At 37.8% G+C, this 20,738-nt stretch overlaps 1 protein-coding gene across 1 annotated transcript in view; it reads left to right on the top strand.

Annotated features, from left to right (window-relative positions):
* Positions 1–20,738, top strand: part of galnt18b (UDP-N-acetyl-alpha-D-galactosamine:polypeptide N-acetylgalactosaminyltransferase 18b) — a 153,355-nt gene that overhangs the window by 70,483 nt on the left and 62,134 nt on the right. Inside the window, exons 2-3 of the mRNA XM_041788138.1 lie at positions 6,477–6,672; positions 10,089–10,255. Coding sequence (XP_041644072.1) covers positions 6,477–6,672; positions 10,089–10,255 — 363 coding nt within the window. The remainder of the gene's footprint in view (positions 1–6,476; positions 6,673–10,088; positions 10,256–20,738) is intronic.

Below are 20,738 nucleotides of genomic sequence, written 5' to 3' on the forward strand. Positions count from 1 at the left end.
TCTTGACGATGTTTGGTGCATGTCTTGACCCTCTCTCCCCATAGCTCCTATCTCTCTTCACCTATCCTGTCTAAATAAAGGCAAAAGCCCCCAAATAATCTTTTAAATTAACAAATGAATAAAAAACTAATACTTTGGTACCCCCAAATTTACCAGAATAAAATTCAAAAGTGCAAAGCCATAATACTGATATTAAATTAAACATATTTCACTGACACATCACTATCTGTTTATGGAGTGGTGCTTTTATTTCAGTCAGACCCTGCAGGAATAAGAAAAACATGAGCTAAATTAGGGACAAACACTGGATGGAAAAGGGGGCGTGGCCTCTGGGTCTGGAGAGATGAGCTTCTTAGAAAGTGCCTTCTATCATAATGGCCTACAGGGGCCAACAGCTTATTAAAACACATTCGATTGGTGTGATCATGAGATAATCCTTTATTTTTATCACAGACTGTCTTGGTACTCATTTTAATGTGTTTAATAGACAGTTTCAAGTATACATTATTCAACGTGACAAAATTTTGTAAACATAACTCTTCTTTAAGGTACAATATGTTATATTTTGAACATTAATACAGCAGGTTACAAACTATCCTAGCTAAATACTTCATGAAGGCCAAACTCCCTGTGGGTTTGTTATCATCAGCTCTGTGTTCACGGTGGTGGAACAATGTTTTCCTTCAGTTTGTTTATGTTTCACATAGAGGCTTAACTATGTATCATCCATGTGATTATTCACATGGACCCCGTCATCTCCTACTGTCAACCCTGACACCACATAGGGAGGCAGGAAGGCCCACCCATTCATGGTCGTAATATGCACAGAGGTACAGAGGCAGAGTTCTTCTCAAGAGCACAAATCAAAAATAAGGAAAGTTAGTTTAGATTAGTTTGGTCTCAAAGAGCAATAAGTCGAATCATCTCCTGGTTGTGTTTCTTTTTAACACTGCTCCACTGCTCAAAAGTCACACATTATACCTTCCATTATAAGGGAGACCAATTATCGGTCTGGCAAATTATTGCTGCAGATTTTTAGCATTTAGCCGATTACCATTATCAGGATTTTATTTTACCAATAATTGGCCAAAATCAGTTAATTCAAATGTGGCTACTTTGGCTTCACTGCAAGGTGCGTCTTCCCCTCTTGCTTTGTTTTTATTCCCTGTACAGTCTCACCTAACACCCAAACCCTATCTGACTAACTTGATGATGTCATACAACTACCAGCCAATCAACACTGAGACCTGGGTGGCACAGACACAGGGAGTGTTCCTGTTTCCTGCTGCTACAGAGCTGTTCTGTGCTGTTCCTCATGTTGACAGAGCTAGTGCTAAATAGTTTATTTGTCTATGTTTTTTTAACATGCAGTTTTACTTTTGTCACATTAAGTAAATATTGTTATAATAAATGCATATCGCTTATCAGTCACATGCACCACTAATAATCGGTAATGAAATCAACCCTGAAAACACTATTTTGTTCAACCGTTATTCATCCCATGTTTCATAAACATGAAAGCTATGGCTAAAATGGCAAACTTAAGGCTCCAAACTCAAGTTCCAAAGCTTGTTATTAGAGTAAGGTGAATTTTCCATCTTGCATTACAGACTTTTGTAACTGTTTCTGGTGTGGTCTTCTGGTAAATGCAAATTTGACCTGTTTGAGCTTGGTATTTCATCACTGCAAATGTCTTAAGGAAGTATCAGGTAATATTGCTGCTAATTCACTACAGTATGCTCCTTAGCTTCTCTCTGACGATATTTTACTGTAGTCTGGTTCAAAGCAGAAAGTGCATCATTAAAGTTTAAAGTTTCTTTTTGTGGAAACTTTTAACAGAAATAATATTCATTGAGATGTCTGCAAGCCTTTGAAAGCTACTTTTATGGCATAAACACATTTTTTAACTGTGCTACTTTTAAGCCTTTGTAAAGGTCAGACAGAGTGTTTGGGTAAATATAAACATGGCTATTTAATGAGAAGAATTTTTAGGAGGTTATAATGACACGGGATTTACATTCTGTAAATATGGGTAGATTTTTTTCTTCACCTTCCACAGACTTGAACATCCGTCCTTTTCAGTAGCTTTTTCCTTTGCTCTATAAAGTAATCCTTTCACACCTCCTCCCATATTGTTGTCCAAGTTCATAGTTGGCTGACTGTTTGTCACTTGTACATAAAAACAATCTGCTCATGAATATTAACCTTCCCCAATCTGCTTAAAACTCATGTATACTGCACACACATATAACCTTGTCTTTTGCCGGGCAGTGTCACTGAGGACGAGGCCTATTTTCTCCCCTTTTGGGCCTTTGAGATTTCTAAATCTATAACCATTGATTTCTTTTTCTTCTTACTTCATTTCTATGAATTTTAATAAGTTTTTAGTCATTGTTTATTTACCCATACTGTTCATCTTTATCCCCTGTCCGTATTTTTGAATGGCATTAATTCAGTTTAAAACAGTGTATCTAAAAGCAGCAGCAAATGTTGTTATGACAAATGATATTAATTTAAAGAAAAATCCTTCCCATCTCTTTGGATTGCAGCGTGTTTTACCCTGAAAAACAAATAAACGTTTTTTCATTCGTGGAAGGTAGTGAATCATTCCTGATAACCTCAGTCTGTCAGTAATAACCTGAAATACTGAAGCTCTATAATGAAATTTGTCCCCTTGTTATTGCCGTATAACCTCAGTGTGCTGCTGGGGACCGATGCTCTCTCTTTTAATGAAATAATTTCTATAACAGATGATAGCAGCAGCCACTTCCATTACATTTCATTTCCTGTTGATTAGGACATTTTAATTTACAATGTGCAATTATTATCCCTGACTTGCAGTTAATTTTGCTCAGTCTATTTCAATCAGGTAAATTATCATGAAGTACATTACGTTCTTGTTTTTCCACACAGAAGGCTGTCTTTTAGCAGCCATAAATAAATGCTTGTATGTGATATTGCCCTATTTCAAAAGATTTTACTGCCTTCAGTGTTTGCTTCTATTTTCTGATCACATAAAAGATTTTTTCAGCTTCACCATCCTCTCCCTCTCACACCCTTTTCTCACAGTTCATAAATATCTCTGTGCTGTTAAATAACACTAAAGCTCTGCAGCATTCACAGCAGACTTTTGCACATCATTAAATCCTTGCAAAATATCACAGCAGGTTTAATGAAATGATTGTTATTAGTAAGAAACGTGGGAATGCTTTTGCACTTTCAACATGTTTTTATTTTCATTACAGCAAGAACACATCACCAGGAGACTTAATCTCCAAGATTTCAGAGCTTCAAGCTGCCGTGGAGAAACTTTTATTACATTTTCATCGAGATTATATCACTTCATTTCCTATCTCCTCCTATATGCGTTGGTGTTTCGCATTTAAAGCAAACGCCTGAGAGTAAAGCTGCCTGACTCCTAAGTACTCTCAGAAGTTTGCTTCTAAAGCACATTAAACCCTCTCGGAGGCAGGACAGAATATTTAGCAGAAGCCACTGGTGTTTTATGGTGTCTGGACATGAACTGAGACCATCAACAAGCTCCACAAGCACTAATAAATAGTTTTTCAGTGTGCAAGCGTGAGTGTCTCAGTGCTGTCAGTGCGGCTCAGCAAGGCTGCTCATAAGGAGTGAAAAAGGGAACGCTCTCTGGAGGACAGATACATGAAGGTTAGCAAAAACATGGTCCATAGTAAATTCAAGCAATGATAACCAATGTTATAATTAACAAAAATACTCAACATTACTTCTAAATCAACAACATAACACATTTTATTTCTTGCAAAAATCTTAATCCCCTTCTTAAAATGATATGAGCCCTTTTTTTCTTACTTTTTAGTATGTTAACATGATGGGCCAGGCTAAAATAACTATCATGTCATTTCATTTTGAACCTTGCAAGACTGTTGGACTGGCCAGGTTCCATGTCTGTCATCAGGCTGATTCATCTTGCAGAGCTCCAATCTGAAATGTTCAAACCCAGGCTAGGGAGAACAGACCAATTTGCATCAAAAAGTGAAATAGTCTTTGCATACCAGACAGTTACAGAGGATAGTTTGGTCCAACGGCAAGCTGGTAAACAGTGGCGACAGGTTAAGTGGCTAGCCTGGATTTAGCAGCAAAAAGCAGCAGGTTTTTAAAGAAATGAAATCTTTCTTTATTAAAAAAGGCTTTTCTTGGTAGAAAAGATGTTGTTGTTCATCTCCCTACCAACCTCAGCATGAGTTAGATTTACCTACTAACTCCACTGATGGATGGAAAAAGATAGCGGCTGCCTGTAGAGCTCCTGTACTTCCCAAAGCTAAAGTGCCCACTATGTCGCATGTTTTGTTGCTCTGATGGCCCCTAATTAATATGATAGGCAAAGCAGGAGCACCCAAACAAAAGTGTAGATACTAGAAAAAAAAGAGAAAAAAGGAGGTGCTGAAAACCTCAACAATGACTTAATGGACTTTTTCAGTCAGTGTCAAAGTTGACCTGAGCCTATACTTACAGATCCAGGAGGCTTACACTAATGTTGTTGATCCATGATTATTATTAGAGCATATCTGAGGAGGGCCCAGTATTTTCTGCGGATGAGCCTGCTGCTTAGCTATGAAATTCATTAGTGTTGGATTAGAGACACACAGATTGTGAAAATTTGGGGCAATACAGATACTGATTAACCTGACACACATTAGAAAGATTGTTTCATTCATCCGCTGCAGGGATATATTTCACATTCATCTGGGAAAGCTCCCATAGAAAGGGTTTGGGAAGAGCAGGACTTTTCAATAAATTCTCAGAAGATGATTGGACAACTTTCTGTCCGTCACATTCATTGCAGGCCAATCAGAGCAACGAGAAAAAATGTGCTATACATGCTAATGCTACTGTAATGCTTGAACAATAGAGCTTCTTGGTGGCTAAAATGCATGTTGAAGTCCATCAGGAAACATGTAAAAAACATCTTCTCTGCTAAAGAAGCTCAAATCATGGCTCTTTGCTCTTGTTCTGATAACGAAATGTGGTTGAGGTCTGATTTAAGTGCCACCTCTCGACAGCTACATCCAAACTCCAGCAGAAGCCATTGTATTCACCGGCTTACAGTACAACTCAGACAAACCTATAATGATAGTAAACTCATGCAGGTCATCAGAAAGCTAGAACATCTTTATCCATCATGAAAGTTTAGTGCTGCTTTTTGCTCTTTATTACCCATGCCGATGAAATCTGCAGGGGGTTATGTAAAGGGTTCCGTGTCTTTCTATCTTTCTTTGTTTGTTTGTATATGTACAAGATAATTCAAGAACAGAAAGTTGGATCTTGACCAAACTCTCAGGGAATATTGGGATAGTGACAGGGAACAATCGATTAGATTTTGGTGATGATCCACGCACCCATGTTTTTGTCAGACTTCGATTTTGAACACCATTGTAATCAATGGGAGCGAGAGTTCCTTGGTGGCGCTGCTTAGGCGTGGGTCTGCTGCCTCAGATGGCCATTCTAGTTTAAAAAATGTGGTCCTGTTCTGATTAAACTGCCACTATAGCTACATCTGAGCTAACAGCTACATGGGTGGCAGCCATTGCTACTAGCTGTCAGTACAACTTAACCCCACCTGTAACCACAGCATCACTCTCCTCAAAAAAATGACGCTGACTGCTCTGAACCATTTTTTGGTTTGGCACAAACGTTGTAGATTGGAGCTTTACTAGATGGATTTGCCTGATAACAGTCTGGCAAATCTATCTTCTTTGCAAGGCTAGATAATATTAGACAGTAAAATTTTGCTGATACCAATACTGATGTTTTTCTCCTCCTAGTATGCCAACATATTCTGTCACATTTGACCATGAAAACAGATCAAAAATTGTCTGACTGACTACTGCTTCTGCCCTACCTTGCTTTATTCAGTAACCACTGAAGACATACAGCATGTCAGCGTAGAATTAATAAGACACAACAAATAAAAGTTGGTAACTGATAATCATGCTACATTAATTGGCAATCAGCTGATATTTGTACACAGGGCCGATTTGTACTCACGCATTGAATCAACTGAGTCTTACAAAACTCTGTACTGCATGAAAACTCATGGAGAAAATGACCACTCCATTAATTATTAAAGTAAGGTTGCATGTTTTATTTTAGTAATACTTCAGGGAAATTAGTTTCATTTTCTCCTCTCAGTTTAGGTCAAAGAGCAATGTCAGCACCAGAACAGCACACCAGCGTCTGGGACTCCATCTTTTGTTCAAGGACTCCAGAGCTCCTCGTTATGTGTATGGCCCCATGCTTTTGTATGTTGAAGGACAGCCAGTCATCCTCTTCAAATTAGCAGCCACCCTTCACCTGCTAGCATAGAAATAAAACCACATTCATCACATTGATTGTATTAATGCTGTGACATTTTTAACATTCCTGAAATGTCTCCTTACGCTCAGCGACACCAGCCAGACAAATATTCATGCTATTTGTCTTGCTGTGCCCCGCAGAAACTCCAGGGAGGGGAGAGGACGATCAGGCGGAAACATCCTTCTCCGACTCGTCTCTGTTCGCTCACTGGGGTCAGGAGCTTAGTCCAGACAATCGGAGGGTGGCACTGAAGATGTTCCAGTACTATGGATACAACGGCTACCTCAGTGATCGTCTCCCACTGGACAGGCCGATCCCAGACCTCAGGCCTGATGGGTAAGACTGCAGGTAGACCGGTGCTCAAACAATGTCATTTTTCTGCAAACTGTCGGCAAACACCAGGTGAAAAATGTTGATGTTACTCCTTAAAGAGCTCTGTCTTTGAGGAAAAAACTCATTTTCTGTTGTTTTCTGAAACACTTGAAGTTACAGATTGAGATTGTGTTGCAAGAGACAATTTTTTAGCTGCAAAAGTGGCAGTTTGGCTGTTTGCACACAGATTTTTCTTCTCTTTAACATCTCTTGGATGTTTTGCCTGCCATGAAATATTTAGAGTGCCATATCAAAGCATCAAAACCAGCAGGTGCTGCTGTATAATTGGCATATCAACAAATTGTTCTGGTCCAACATAGAAATGTGCTAGGTTGTTTATTCTGCCTTGACAGTGTCAGTAATTTATGTTGTAATATTAATACCTACTCCTACATTTGATGGGACATTATTCATAAGATAAAAAGCTAAAATAATTGAAACACTGCTGACTCTGAGTCACCAGCCCCACTTCAGGCTTTGCTTTTATTTTGATGTAAGGTAATAGCCTTATTAACTTATTGTTATTAAAGTTGTGCAATCATGTTGACCATATTTACTTTTTTGTTATAGCATGTAAGCTTTTAGAGCTGTCACAATGCTAGAGTTTTTAGTTTCAATATGATGCATAATTTTTGTTACTTAAAAGTAACAGCTTTGTTTCTGCATTATGAAATGTAAAAGTTACACACTACACTATTTTTTTGGTCACCAAATGTTCAAACCCTTGAACTACTCATTTCACATGTCAGTGGTTAAAACGACATGAAGCCAGCTGTACTTCTGTCCCTGTATTCTTCAACTCCAGGGGTGTTAAACTCAATCCTAGCAGGGACTGGATTCTGAATTTAGGTCTAACCTAAGAGCCAAACAGGCTTAACATTCATCCACAAACTCTCAACTTCATTTTCACCAGTAATAATTTATGGGAAAAAAAGCTTAGCACTGAAGATAAATGATTGTGAAATAAAAATCTAAATAAGTTCAAATGCTCAAAATCTGAGATAAAAAGTGAAGCGTAGTAGTTCAAATGGTCAAAACATGTAATTGAAAGTCAAAATGATGTTTTTTTAAGGGCAAATTAATTAGAGAGAAAGTCAAAATCATGAGTTTAAGAGGTCAAATATGAGATAAACATTTAAAATTATGAGTTCTAAAGGCCAAAATATGGGCTGAAAAGTCAGAGTTAAGAGATGGAAAGGTCGAAACATGAAATAAATATATTAATTAGTCATTTAGAGCAGTGGTTCTCAACTGATCAGGTCTCAGGACCCACCAATCTGTCTTACGACAAATTGCGACCCAAGATTCCAAAAAAAATTTCAACAATGCGTGTTTGGATAATTGAATCTAATGCAGTTTGGAGCATGATTAGACCAAAACACCTAATATAAAAATGAAAAGGGACAAAACTGACACATTTTATACCCTCTTTCCCCATCATATGTGTAAATTTTTGCCAATTTTCCAGAGAAAAGGGGAGATAAGGCTTTTTATCAGTAACATATTATTTTCATATTCAAAGTAACTCAACATTACCTTAATGGCAAAACCAAGGCCTTTCTTTACTCCTTACAACTAAAAGTTCTCTCAGTGCTGTTTTACCCCAACACTGATGATACAATAAAGTACTTTTAATGCTATTGACTGTTTCAATGCTGTTAATTAGCAATAATTGTATGCAGTCCTGTACAGTGTCTTAATTACATAAATACATTGGCCGAACATAATTGTTTAATTTAAACATTCATTCAAACATGACAAAACTGTATTGAACCAATCTGAAAGGTCTGACTTTGCTTTTAACAATAAAAGATATTAACAGAATAACAGATTGTTAAATTTCTGTAGCACAATTAATTTTCATCTTTTCCATTTCTTTTCTCATTATGGTCATTGTTGTGCTGTGAGCTCTGAGGATCAAATTCATTTTAGTAATAAACTCGACACTCTTGAAAAACTTGTCACGCAGAAAAAAAGCATTGTTGTTCCCAATCAAGGTCTGAGTCCCTGATAAAAACAAATACACCAACAAGGGAGTTAATTTCTGCCTACAGCATTACCTGCTGCTGAGTTAATCATATTATGTAGGCTGAGGGAAACACTTGTTTGTAGTACTCTTGACTAAGGGGCACATCTAACTTTAGAAACACTTGTCAAAACCCAACAAGTACACACATCTCCATCAGCAGATCCAAATTTAGCAATCATGCAGGTTTTAAAGTCTTGTAAGTGGCTATTACCACATGAGCACAAACGCCCTATGGCACAAACATAGAGGAGATTATTTAGCAGCATGATTTGCCCTTGTTTCTATTCCACACATTTCCCCTTTCCTTTTTTCTCCCAACTATCATTATCAAATAAGGAGTAAAGTTCCAAAAAAAAAACCAAAAAAAGGCCTTTAATGTAATGAACATTTACTTGTGTAAAATTATTTCACAGCCAGGTGTAAATAATGGTTGGCTGGGATTTGTTTGTTCAGCACTTACATGTTAAAATACCAAGGTCATCAGAGAGTACAAGGTGGCATCCTGGTGTGGAAGATTACACAGCTCAAAGAACTTCAGGGGATTTTCTTTACACACTAAACTCCCGTTTGCAACCACGCTCACTATTACGGCCCCTGAAAACTCATCCAGTACTGATCTGGGGATGCATTAATCACACAGGGTCTGCACCGTGTGTTAAGTAGTGTGCAGGCCACGCCATGAGTTAACACATTGGGTTTTCAGCTGTGATGAACAACATTATGCGCTAACAGCAGGAAATGGGTGAAATAACACATCTTTGATACAATTCACAATTGAATTACATGGTCGTGTCCAGAGGATTATTACAGGGAATTGTCCACAACCCACATTTTTCATTGAAAGTGTAATTGTCCTCATCATCACACACAGAAAATGGTTTTAAAATGATTTTCTTTTGTAAAGCCCCCTTTCAAAAACAAATGGGATATCACCTGCAGCTTTAAATCATATTTTTACTGCTTCGTCTCCCCACATTTTCTAAAACCTGGCATATACTCCTCTCAGGGGAAGAGGCTGGATCCTTTTCACTATAAAAATGTCAAAATGTGGTGCCAGAAAACAGTATTCTTAAAGGTAAAAAGATGGGCATGACTGATGGAAGAGTTTACCATGAAGCCAATAGTTTACTCCTCATAAATTGAACCCTTTTAAAGCTGCATTGCAGCTGCTGGTGCTTGTATGTTTTCTTTTTCATAATAGTGAGGTTGAGATATTGAGTGCCAAAAAGGTTTGGCATGAAATCTGACCGTGTCCTTCTCCTAAGGAATCAAAGTCAAATGTATCTGTTCATCCTTCAGAAGAATTGCAGATTAATATTGCCTCACAAAGGAATATTCTATTCCTCCACAGGTGCAAAAACATCAGTTATCCTTTCAACCTCCCACAAGTAAGCATCGTATTCATATTTGTGAATGAAGCCTTGTCCGTCATCCTGCGGTCCATCCACTCTGCAATCAACAGAACACCCTCCCACCTCCTCAAAGAGATTATCCTGGTGGACGACAACAGCAATAACAGTGAGTAGCATCTTCATATATAGTACAATACAACATACTATACTGTGCCTTGGCATACATAATCAGGCAGGACAGGTCTGTCAATCTTTGCATTTCTCTCCATTTTGAAGAGTTGTGTATGGGGCAGAAGTGTGAAACTGAAGGTTCTGAAAATCTGTGTCAAAAAGTAACAATTCTATCTAAGTTGTGAGTCTCATTGATGTACAAGAAAAGCATATGAATATGAAGCATATGAAGAATACCAAATACTTTGGAAAGTCACATATGTAACCGAAGCATCCGTACATCTGAGTGGAGAAGATGCTTTGTCAATCCAGGTCTCATTCATTTCTATAGATCATTTCTCAGTACTGTGTGGGTGAATCAGATTGTGCTTGGACTGACATGTTTGTGCCTCTGCACGCAGCAAAGGAGCCTGTGAAAAATCAGTTTCATGTAATCAAACCAGAAAATTATCCTTTCTAATTAGTCCTTAATGATGAGTTGATGAATGGTTTGCTATTTGCTCCAAGGAAACATGTAACATGCAGCAGAAGCTTAGTTGAACCTATTTGTTTTCACTGCTGAGAATGTAATGCTGTATGGTGGCTATTTTTGTGTTAGCTAGTTCCATTAAATTATAGCATTATACTAAGTTCAACAGTCAAAAACTTTTATGGCAAATAAAACAATGCTTCTAACTTCACCACTGTAGTTAAAAAGGATAAACTACATTCAACAACCAATCTCTGGGGCTGTTTGTAATGCTTCACCAATGGATCTTAAGCTAAGTTTAAATAACCAAAACACTGTGACATTTTCTTTGGTCATTTGAGAGGGATCTGACTGCAGACCGTACATTTCTCTTTTTTAAAGGTTTATTTTGGGCATTTTTGTGCCTTTATTTTGATAGAGGAGGACAGTGGATAGAATCAGAAACAGGGATGAGAGCAGGAGAAGAGATGTGGTAGAAGACCTCAGGCCGGATTCGAACCCGGGCTGTCCGCATACATGGGGCGTGCCTTAAACCACTAGGCTACCTGCACCTTGATCATACATTTCTGATGGCCACTCTCACAGACCATTCATCAGAGATGTTGTTTATGTCTGAACAGAAGTGCTGTATTTTTCTGTTTCAGCTTCATAAACATCTTTATTCATAAACAAAGTCTGGCAGTTATAATCATAAAATAAATACATTGCAAGCATTACAGATATCATTTATGATACCCAGACAGCTTTATTCTCCTGCCAACTTTCAACATATACTCAGCAGCATTTCCTTAAAAAACAGAAAAAAGGATTGAATTATGTAAAGATGTTTTAGAAGTAGTTACATGAAAGGGGGCTAGCCCTAGCTTCATTAGCTTTAGCTAAAGCTAACATAGCTACTCTAACTATAGTTACTACGTAAGCCAATATAGATAAGTAAGCGTTAGCAGCGTGAGCTTTAGCGAATGTAGTTATGCTAACATAGCTACATAGATAATGTATATACATAGCTCACATTGCTACTTTGTGAGCTCAGCTTTAGCCATGTTAGCTATGTTATCTCAGACTAAGTTAGCTGTACCAAAATGTGCTTTAACAGACATAGCTTAGGCTAACTTAGCTATGCAGATAACATGGATGCATAGCTTAATTAGCTGCTTTGTGAGCTATGTAGCCTGTTAGCTATTTAGATTTTGCAGCTAATGGAGCTACGTTAACTATGCATGCTTCGTGAGAATGTTGCATAGAGGATGAGCTTTTTTCCTGTAAGCAGGCTGTTTTCACAGCTTTGTTTAACATTTTAGAATCAGTTTTTTTCAGGTCAGGTTTTTTTACTTTGAACTTTTGGTTTCATAACCATTACCTTAACCCTTACCTTAAATCTAAAACTAAAGTTTAATCCAATTTTCTTTAGAAATTTCCAGTGTGTATTTCTGTTCTACGATATTTGGTGTCTCAGATGAGTGGTCATGATACTGTCACATTTGTTTTGTTTTGTTTTGTTTTTTTAATGGTTCGGACGTATTTGTCGTGGGACTGTGTGCACCGAACTGTGACCCCCGAACTGTGACGATTCGGGACGAATACAAAACCCTAACCCAGTCCCTTCAAATATTTTGGGGTTTGGTTATCAAACCAAAAACAGGAGCCGAATTTAAATGACTGGGAACATTGCATTATTCTCCCAATCATAGGCTAGCATGTTTGGCTAAGTAATCTCCTCCTGAAACTAACCAGGCTTCCCCTTCATTCTGGAAATGCCTACTTAAGTATCGTGTTTTGTAAGATTGCTGGTAATTTTATGCAGTTTATGGCCAACACATTATTTGGTGTATTTTCCCCACTGTGTTTAAACCTGTCCTTAACGCTATCAGTGTAGTGGCTAGCTTAGCATTAGTAACTTCGTCCACATTTTGGGAAGTCCTCAATCTAAGCACCCTTTCATCAGATTAAAGTGAACAAATACTAATTCCTCAAGTACAAAAATCCTCAAAATTGGGAAATAAGCAGCCAAATATTGGTTTTTCATCCAAATTACTATGACACTGTTTTCTTTCTTTTCAGTATAGATTTACCTTTGGGTGTTAACTATCAAGTTTGTCCTGCTAGCTTAAGCTTCAGTCCTTAAACATCATGTATGTGGCCATCAGGTGCCCATTTTAAGACCCTCAGCAACATTTATAACTCATTACTCTTTTAAAAATTTCCACTATCAAAACTGGGAATACATCTGCTCTTTTTTTGAAGGTACCATGAGAATTGGAGTGCATGCCAGGCTCGCTAGGTATAGAAACTACTAAGGGGAAAGTAACTTAGCTAACATGCTAAAACCATTAGCTTTAGTGGTTCTGATATTACCACTCCTCTACAAGCCTCCAGACTGTTTTCACATTTTTTAATTAGGGACTGTGTTCACTGGATTTAACCGGTGGATGAATAACACTAATTAGCTGCAACATCAGGAAATTTGCCCAGGGGTAGATAGCAGCCCAGCAAGGTGATGAAGTGTTTGTACATATCTTGTCTGCATTTGCAAGCCTAATTCTTACATCGGCATGCATCGGGTGTTGTGTAAACAGAGTCGGCTTGAAAAGGTATCCAGTTTATGCTGACAATGTGTGGCTGCGGTGCTCTGTTCCCTTGTTATTACTGAGATGACTGATGTTTGCGATCACTGCACTGACTTTAAACTGCAATGCAAAGCACAAGACATAGACTTCAAGTCACCTGTGAAGAGTGGACCTATAATTTTCTGTGAGACTTAACTACATTACAGGGCAGAAAGCAGGCTATAAACGGCAACAATTCTGTGCCAAGGTCATTTATAGGCAATACACACTTAAATAGGCTGTGCTGCTTGTATCAAGGACTTAGACAGCCATTAGGGGCAATCAACATGGGAAATACTAGCATTGGGAGGAGTGTGTGTACCAAAGTCGATAATGCAAAACATGTAGCATTGCCTGTAGCCTGCTGGAAAAGAAAATAGATCAGTGTCCGTGTAAATTATTTAAACACACTAGAAAAAGAATCACTGTCTTTTGGGCTATTATTGACCTGAGAGCTGAATTTATCTCCAAAGTTTTCTGTTAGGAAATGAAAAGAGAAACCACAAAAAGTTTTTCAAACTCCTCCTAGGCCATCAATGGATTATTACATCAGGCCCCATGAATTCATATTTCATCACGTAATTGAGATCCAGGGAGCAGTCGCCTTTGGCTCTGTCTGGGACCCAAGTCACGCGTTGACATTTAGCTGATGGCATTTCACCCTGTTTTGCCCGAGCACTCTGTCTCACAGCGTCTGATAGGCCTGGTGTTATCATTACCACCATGACTGTGAATCTTATCTGTGCTAAATGTCGTTAGCCTGTTGACCCGTGATGCTGCTGAGATTGTCGAAGGGGTCGTCGTCCGGAGCGAACCTTCCAGGCACCCACAGCTTTACATTAGTCATCTAGCACTGTCACAGCTCCCCTCCGAGAGGCATTAGCATGCAGGAGAATGTGTAGCTATCAAGGGAGAGAAGGGCAAATTGACCTAGCTGATTCCTCCTTAATTGGATAATGTCCCAAGCTGCGGCCTGAGAAAAGGCTCATCTGTGTAAAAGTGGGTTTTTTGAGAAGGGTTTACTTATTAGACAGGCTGTTGGAGGACACATGAGTCCATACTTTACTTTAAATGGCACCAAGGAGTCCTGGGTAGGAGTAAAACTGAAGGATTTTTTTGATGGGCAGCAAATTTGAAGCTTAATATAGTCAGCAGGAAGAACTGAGTGCTGTTATTAAAGCTCCTGTCTCCTATGGTGTCCATGTCAAATCATCAGCTGACAGGGACGTTTTCAGTCTGATTGTGAGACCTGAAGATTTAGATGCCTATCATTAAGTGTTTAAATAACTATTTGGTCAATTAGATAGGTAAGTCAACTTGATTTATTCAGCACTTTTCAGCAAGGTCTCAAATTGCTTTGTATCAATTAAGTACAACACAGGAGTAAACACAGAAACAAAAGGGTAGTTCATGGAGGAACAATATAAAACAGAGTAACCTAAGAGACACATGTGTACAAACGTGTGCATCTTTTGTGCAGTATATTACATGTACAGTACATAGATGCACGTATGTATACTATGCCTGTGCATTGATACATGCATAAACATGTCTGCAATGCAGATTCTGTGCAACAGGGCTATGTACAATCTTGTTTAGGGGTTGCACGATATTGTTCTTTTGTGACCAATACTGAAACGATTATTAGATGCTCATGAAACTCATAACTGATGTTTGAAACTGATATTATTTTTTAGCAGAAATGAAAATCTTTCAGTAAAAACTCTGAATTTGAATTGGTATAGATGAATGACAGTGATAAAGGTGAGTTTTTATCTCTGATGACTGTACACCTTTTACAGTTCATTTATGTATTAACCAATTTATGTTAGTGCCACCAGGTCAAGTAAAAGCAGTTTAAACTTCAGTGTTAAAATGTCCAAATACAAGTATAAGTCAAAATATTAAAAGTATATTTATGACAAGCAAAATATACTCAATGTGACAAAGCAAAACCGAATTTCATGATAATATTGTACAAATAATGATGGATTCATGTTTTCATTACTTAAATGTTCTAGATTGTTAAGATGGAGCATAAGCCCTCTACTATCTGCCTTAGGTACTTTAACTGTAATGGCCAATTTATTCCACCCTAGGGGCCCCAGGCTGGGAACTAAGGTGCTCGGATATACATCAGAGGTAGTACCGTAGTCCTCCAGTCGAAGCGTGCAGGTGGATGCTGGAGTGTCTGAAAGAAGAGGGAAACTTTACATTAGTCTGCCAGTTGGGAAAATGTTTGTCAGGTGATTGTGGATAATGGTACATGCAGTATGAAATCAGGGCAGCTTGACTTTTCTGCCTGAACAATCTTGTAGGGAAGACTCCATTTGTGAAATTTGGAAAAGCAGAAGACTGTTTTTTTCTGATTTGAACTGAATAATAAAATATAAGTAGCACTGATTAACAATTTAATGTCTTGAGGTGCCTATGAGAATTATCTTGGGATTGTATCCTCCTAATCTTCAGTGGAGAAAGGAATCATTCGTATTTGTTAGTACATGCTCTCTGTTTGCATTGACTTCCTAACAGACAGGCCTAATATACGGGCTTAGATTTAAAAAATAGTTTAATGTGTGGCTATTTACACACTCAGAGGCAAACTGGACTTTTACTGCAAGATGTGGAAACTTTTTATTGATGTGGAAACTTAGATTTTTCTCTTCACTACTGCAAATTCTTTAGTATGACAGAATGGCTGCAGACCATACATCTATGACGGCCACTCTCACAGACTGGTCCTCTGAGACAATGCCTCTGCCAAAACAGAAGTGCTGTAAGAAGCCTTTTAGATTTTATTTTTTTAATTACACTTGTACACTTGCACTTGTATTACACTAAACAAAATCTGGCAGTTACATTCATGAGACTAAGAAACATTTCACAAAATGATGAAAAACATCCAAGAGAAAAACATCAGATGTCTAATCTGGGATTAAATTATGTATAGCTAACATAGCTACACTAGCTACATAATAAACATTATGACATAAGCCAGTGTAGCTAAGTTAGTAATGTGTGCTTTAGTAAATGTAGAAAAGCTAACATAGCTATGCAGAAAACATAGCTATGTAGCTTACATAGCTTCTATGTGATCTTAGCTTTAGCACTACATTTTTTATGTAGCTTACACATCTAAGTAAGCCACGCTTTTTGTGGTGGAATGTTTTCATAGAGGACAAAGTTTTTCTGTAAGCAGACTGTTTACTCGGCTTTATTAAACATTTTGTAATCAAGTTTTGCGTGTCAGGTAACAGGTTTTTACCTTTTGGTATCCTAACCATTACCTTAAACCTTACCCTTACCCTAAACAGACGTTCAGCCAATAATCTCATGTAGAAATTTGTCTAACCATTTATTATGCAACATATTATGTTTGGCGTCAGGCTCCAACTTAATCACTCCTCACAGATTTTACATGCAGAATTTGACAAGTGATAATATAAAAGCTTTAACCCCCAGCTGGAGCCAGCAGGTGGATGCTGGGGTGGGGGTGGGTTGAAGGCGGGAGCACAGTGTTGATCCAGGCAAAAGAAAGGAAATCTCGCAGCTTAAATAGCCCTCTAGTTTAGGAGGAGGAGAGTCACGTGATTTGATTAAGATGCATGTCAGGTGTGAATGATTATTTTCGAGATTACTGGCAGAACTATCTAGCAGGCATCGTTTCATTTTAATTCAGTTTTATTTGGAAAGCTTTAGGGTGTATTTCTGTTCCAACAGAGACGTTGTCTCAGATGAATGGTCAGTGGCAGTCAGAGGTGTATGGTCTGCAGCCAGACCCCTCTCATATGCTATGCTTTAAACAACACTAGCTTTCCAGGTCATCTGTTTTAATCTTTTATTTACATAACTCTTGTTTTAGGTGGAGAATGATGGGAGAGAGGCATTTAAGTAAAGTGTACCTGCCCTCATTAGTATAAAGTACTTAAAATGTGAAAATGAGACACCTGTAGCCTAGTGGTTTTGGCGCATCCTGTATGCAGATGCTCTTCTCAAAGTGGATGACCTGTGGCTCCTTTCCTGCATGCCAATCTCCACTTGCTAAAAGTACAAAAAATGTTGTAAACAATACATGTATTGTTAAAAAATGAGCCATTCATCAAAATGATGACATTTTTCTTACTAATCTAAGAGTCATCCTAAATGAGCTCCCTGTTGTTATTGAGACTTTCAAAGGACTCAGGCACTGAACTGAACCAAGAGCTGGATCTTGATCCCCCCGCCTGATTTTATTCACTGAGAAAGTTTGTGCATGTCTGTGAGCTTTGTGGTATATCACAGATCCAGACAGCTCAGGAGTCCAGGGAAGTTTCAGCGATATTTTGACAGCAGGCGTACATCCAACAAGCAAGCAGAGGCAACATGTCCAGCCAGTGTAAGCTGGAGGGTACACAAAAGTTGGGATGATACACGCAAAAAAAAACAACATAGCTGAGTGTACAGTTTGCTCTGCCAAGTATAAAATACACACAATGCATATTTGTGCTGGATCTTCATCAACATGTGTCCGATATGTTATAAACAAACTGTCTCCTGTCTAAACTTTAGCCTCTGGATATGGATACAATATTGGTAGGAAGAGCAAAAATCAGAGTGTAATTTTTAACAGAAATGTTCACTCCTGCAGCGTTGTGTGGGGAGAAAGTGCCAAGAAGTGCAGTGCAAACTACACAGCCTTTGTGAGACCTGTTTTCATGCCGATTTGCCATCTGCTGTGCAAGCAGTGATGCCTGTGTGCTGATAAATGGTGATTAGTTTGAACATGTATGACAGGAACAAACAGTATGAGGGGCTTAGACAGACAAGCCAGAGAGATAGACGGATGGTTATTGATCCAGAGGGAAATGTTAGGATCTAGTGGCTTATTAAATATGTACAAAACACAGATAATACAAAAGAACACAAATTTAGGAGAGTAGACTAAATAAACGGAAAAAGTAGTGAAATTACAGAGGATGATGGGCAAATATAAGGTGGTAAGTATGTACAAACAGTACAAGATTTCATAGGAAGGCTCAAGTAGATGTACACTATCATACCGCTACAAAGTACCGACTATTATTTATCAGAGGAAACATTACTGCAATCCCCATTTCCATTACCCCATAGAGCACATATCTGCAAACCTGACAGTATCACAAATACATTCTCCACACACTAAGAAAGAGGGAAGAAGACCATTTTCAAATGCTATTGTTATTTAACACAGGATATACAGCATGTAGTAGATGAATGCTTCTTTTCTTACTTTCTCCATATCTTTGAAATTCATATTCACCCATGATCTTCCTTTTTCTTGCTGTTCTCTAATGATTGAACAATATCAGCCAACATATTTGTTGTTCTCTTTGAATCAAACTATTTCAGAGACAGAGCAGTAACACCAGTAAAAGTACAAACAAAATAAATCAAAGAGTTGACTAGAGTGCAGGCATTGCATTCATCACTGATATCCACATTTCAGAAAATGTCTTTGTTTTCAGCTGTAATCTTACTTTTTTGATGTGATTTTTTTATGATTAAGGCATTTTTAACCTTTTCTTTCTATCACATTGTGCAGAAAGGTTATGGCTTCAGCTTGAATGCAGTTTATTTTGACCTTAAAAAGCAGAACTTTGGGAGCACAGGTAGCCTAGTGATGGCATCCATGAGTCCCATACAAGGACACCCATAAGGGGGTATAAAAGGGAGAGGTTTCTGCAGCCCAGCCAGAATGGGCCTCATGAAGGTCAGCAAAATCATGGTTCATTGTAGGATTAACCCTTAAGAATGATGTTTTATTTTTAACTTGAATTATAACCACTCTTATCAAAGCAACAAACAGTGACATCAGTTAATTTATGCTGTACTACAGTATGACCTTTTAAAACATATAAACCCCTTTTCTTAAAGCAGAATTTACCTTGTTATTGGTGATGTTGACAATGTGGATGGGCACTCTGAACTAAGCAACTAAGAAAGTAATGTCAAACTTTATTATCAAGGCCATTATGTACATAAACGTTAGGATGCCACAAAGAAAGCAGAGAAAACTTTAACAACTTAATGAAAAACAATTGCATTATTTTTGAGAACAAAAAGAACAACAATAGGTTAAAAGTAGCAAAAGGAGTGGCTTGGGCAAAAAAAGGCAAAAAAAGCAGCAAAAATATTTTTGCTGCTATTTTAGGGGATAAATGGGAGTTTTCCCTTTTGGAAGCCGTAAACAGCCTAAATGTTTTGATCCCACTGAGATTTCCAGTGCCGATGACTTCTACATATCTCACTTTTCATGCAGTGAATAGGATAGATCTGCCAAAAATAAAGTAGAGGCAAAAATGGGCAAAATGAGTGGCAAAAATAGGCAAAAAGTGGGGAAAAAAAGGAATGTGCCAAAAAGAAGTGGCAATAATGGGTGAAAATTGGAAAAAAAAAAAAAAAAAGGAGCATCAAACAGCAAAAAATTGGTTAAAATTGGCTTAAGGAAATAGCAGAAATGGGCAGAAATATTGTGGAAAGGGGTTAAAAAGGATCACAATAAATTTAACTTAAATAGAAAACAATTACATGATCGGGTTTAAAATGGGTTAAAAGTAGCAAATTGAAGTGCTATTGGCAGATAGCAACAAAAATTGGTAAAAAATGGACAAAAATGACAAAAGCAGGATAAAGTGACAAAAAGAATAAGTGGAAAGATGTGATAATGGTGCCAAAAATAAAATGGTAAAAATGGAAGAAAAGGGGCAAAATAGTGGCAAAAATGTGCAAGAAAAAGGGGGGAAAAAACAGGATAAAAAATGGTACAAAGAAAGTGACAAAAATGGGTAAAAAGTGATTTTTAAAAAAGACAGGCAAAAGGTAACTGTTGTTAGGACACAAACACCAATGCTACTTGTCTCTTTCCCCACTCATCATACCCCACTCTATCTTCCCAGTTTCTTTTTTTCTCCCCACTGCCCTATCTGAATAAAGGCAGAAAAGCAAAAAAAAAACCAAAAAAAACAGTAAAATAAAAACTGCAGAACTCTCAGCGAGTGACACCAGATCTTTTTCATTCATAAAATCAGAAGGGCAGAAAGTATAATAAATATGGAACAGTGGGCTCTGAAATAAAGTTGCTGCCCAAATCTCTGATTCCTTTTTAGACTGTCTGAAATATTTAAGTTAATAGTAAACCCTGAGATGTTTGTAAAACTGCAAAGTCATCCAAACCTCTCCAGCACAGCTCTGACAAACACCTTGATTTGATTTGTATTTGATGGCAGGTGTATTTTTACCTCCCAGTTTGTAGAAGTACAGTTAAACTCTATAACTCCTTCTTCAAGTATTCTGCACTAAAAATGTATTTTTTAAGACCTATTTTTGGGCTTTTATGCTTTAATTCAGATAAGACAGTGGATAGACCTGGTAATAGAGAGAGAGTA

Source organism: Cheilinus undulatus, linkage group 1 (assembly GCF_018320785.1).
Source record: "Cheilinus undulatus linkage group 1, ASM1832078v1, whole genome shotgun sequence".
In the NCBI taxonomy this organism is placed as follows: Eukaryota; Metazoa; Chordata; class Actinopteri; order Labriformes; family Labridae; genus Cheilinus; species Cheilinus undulatus.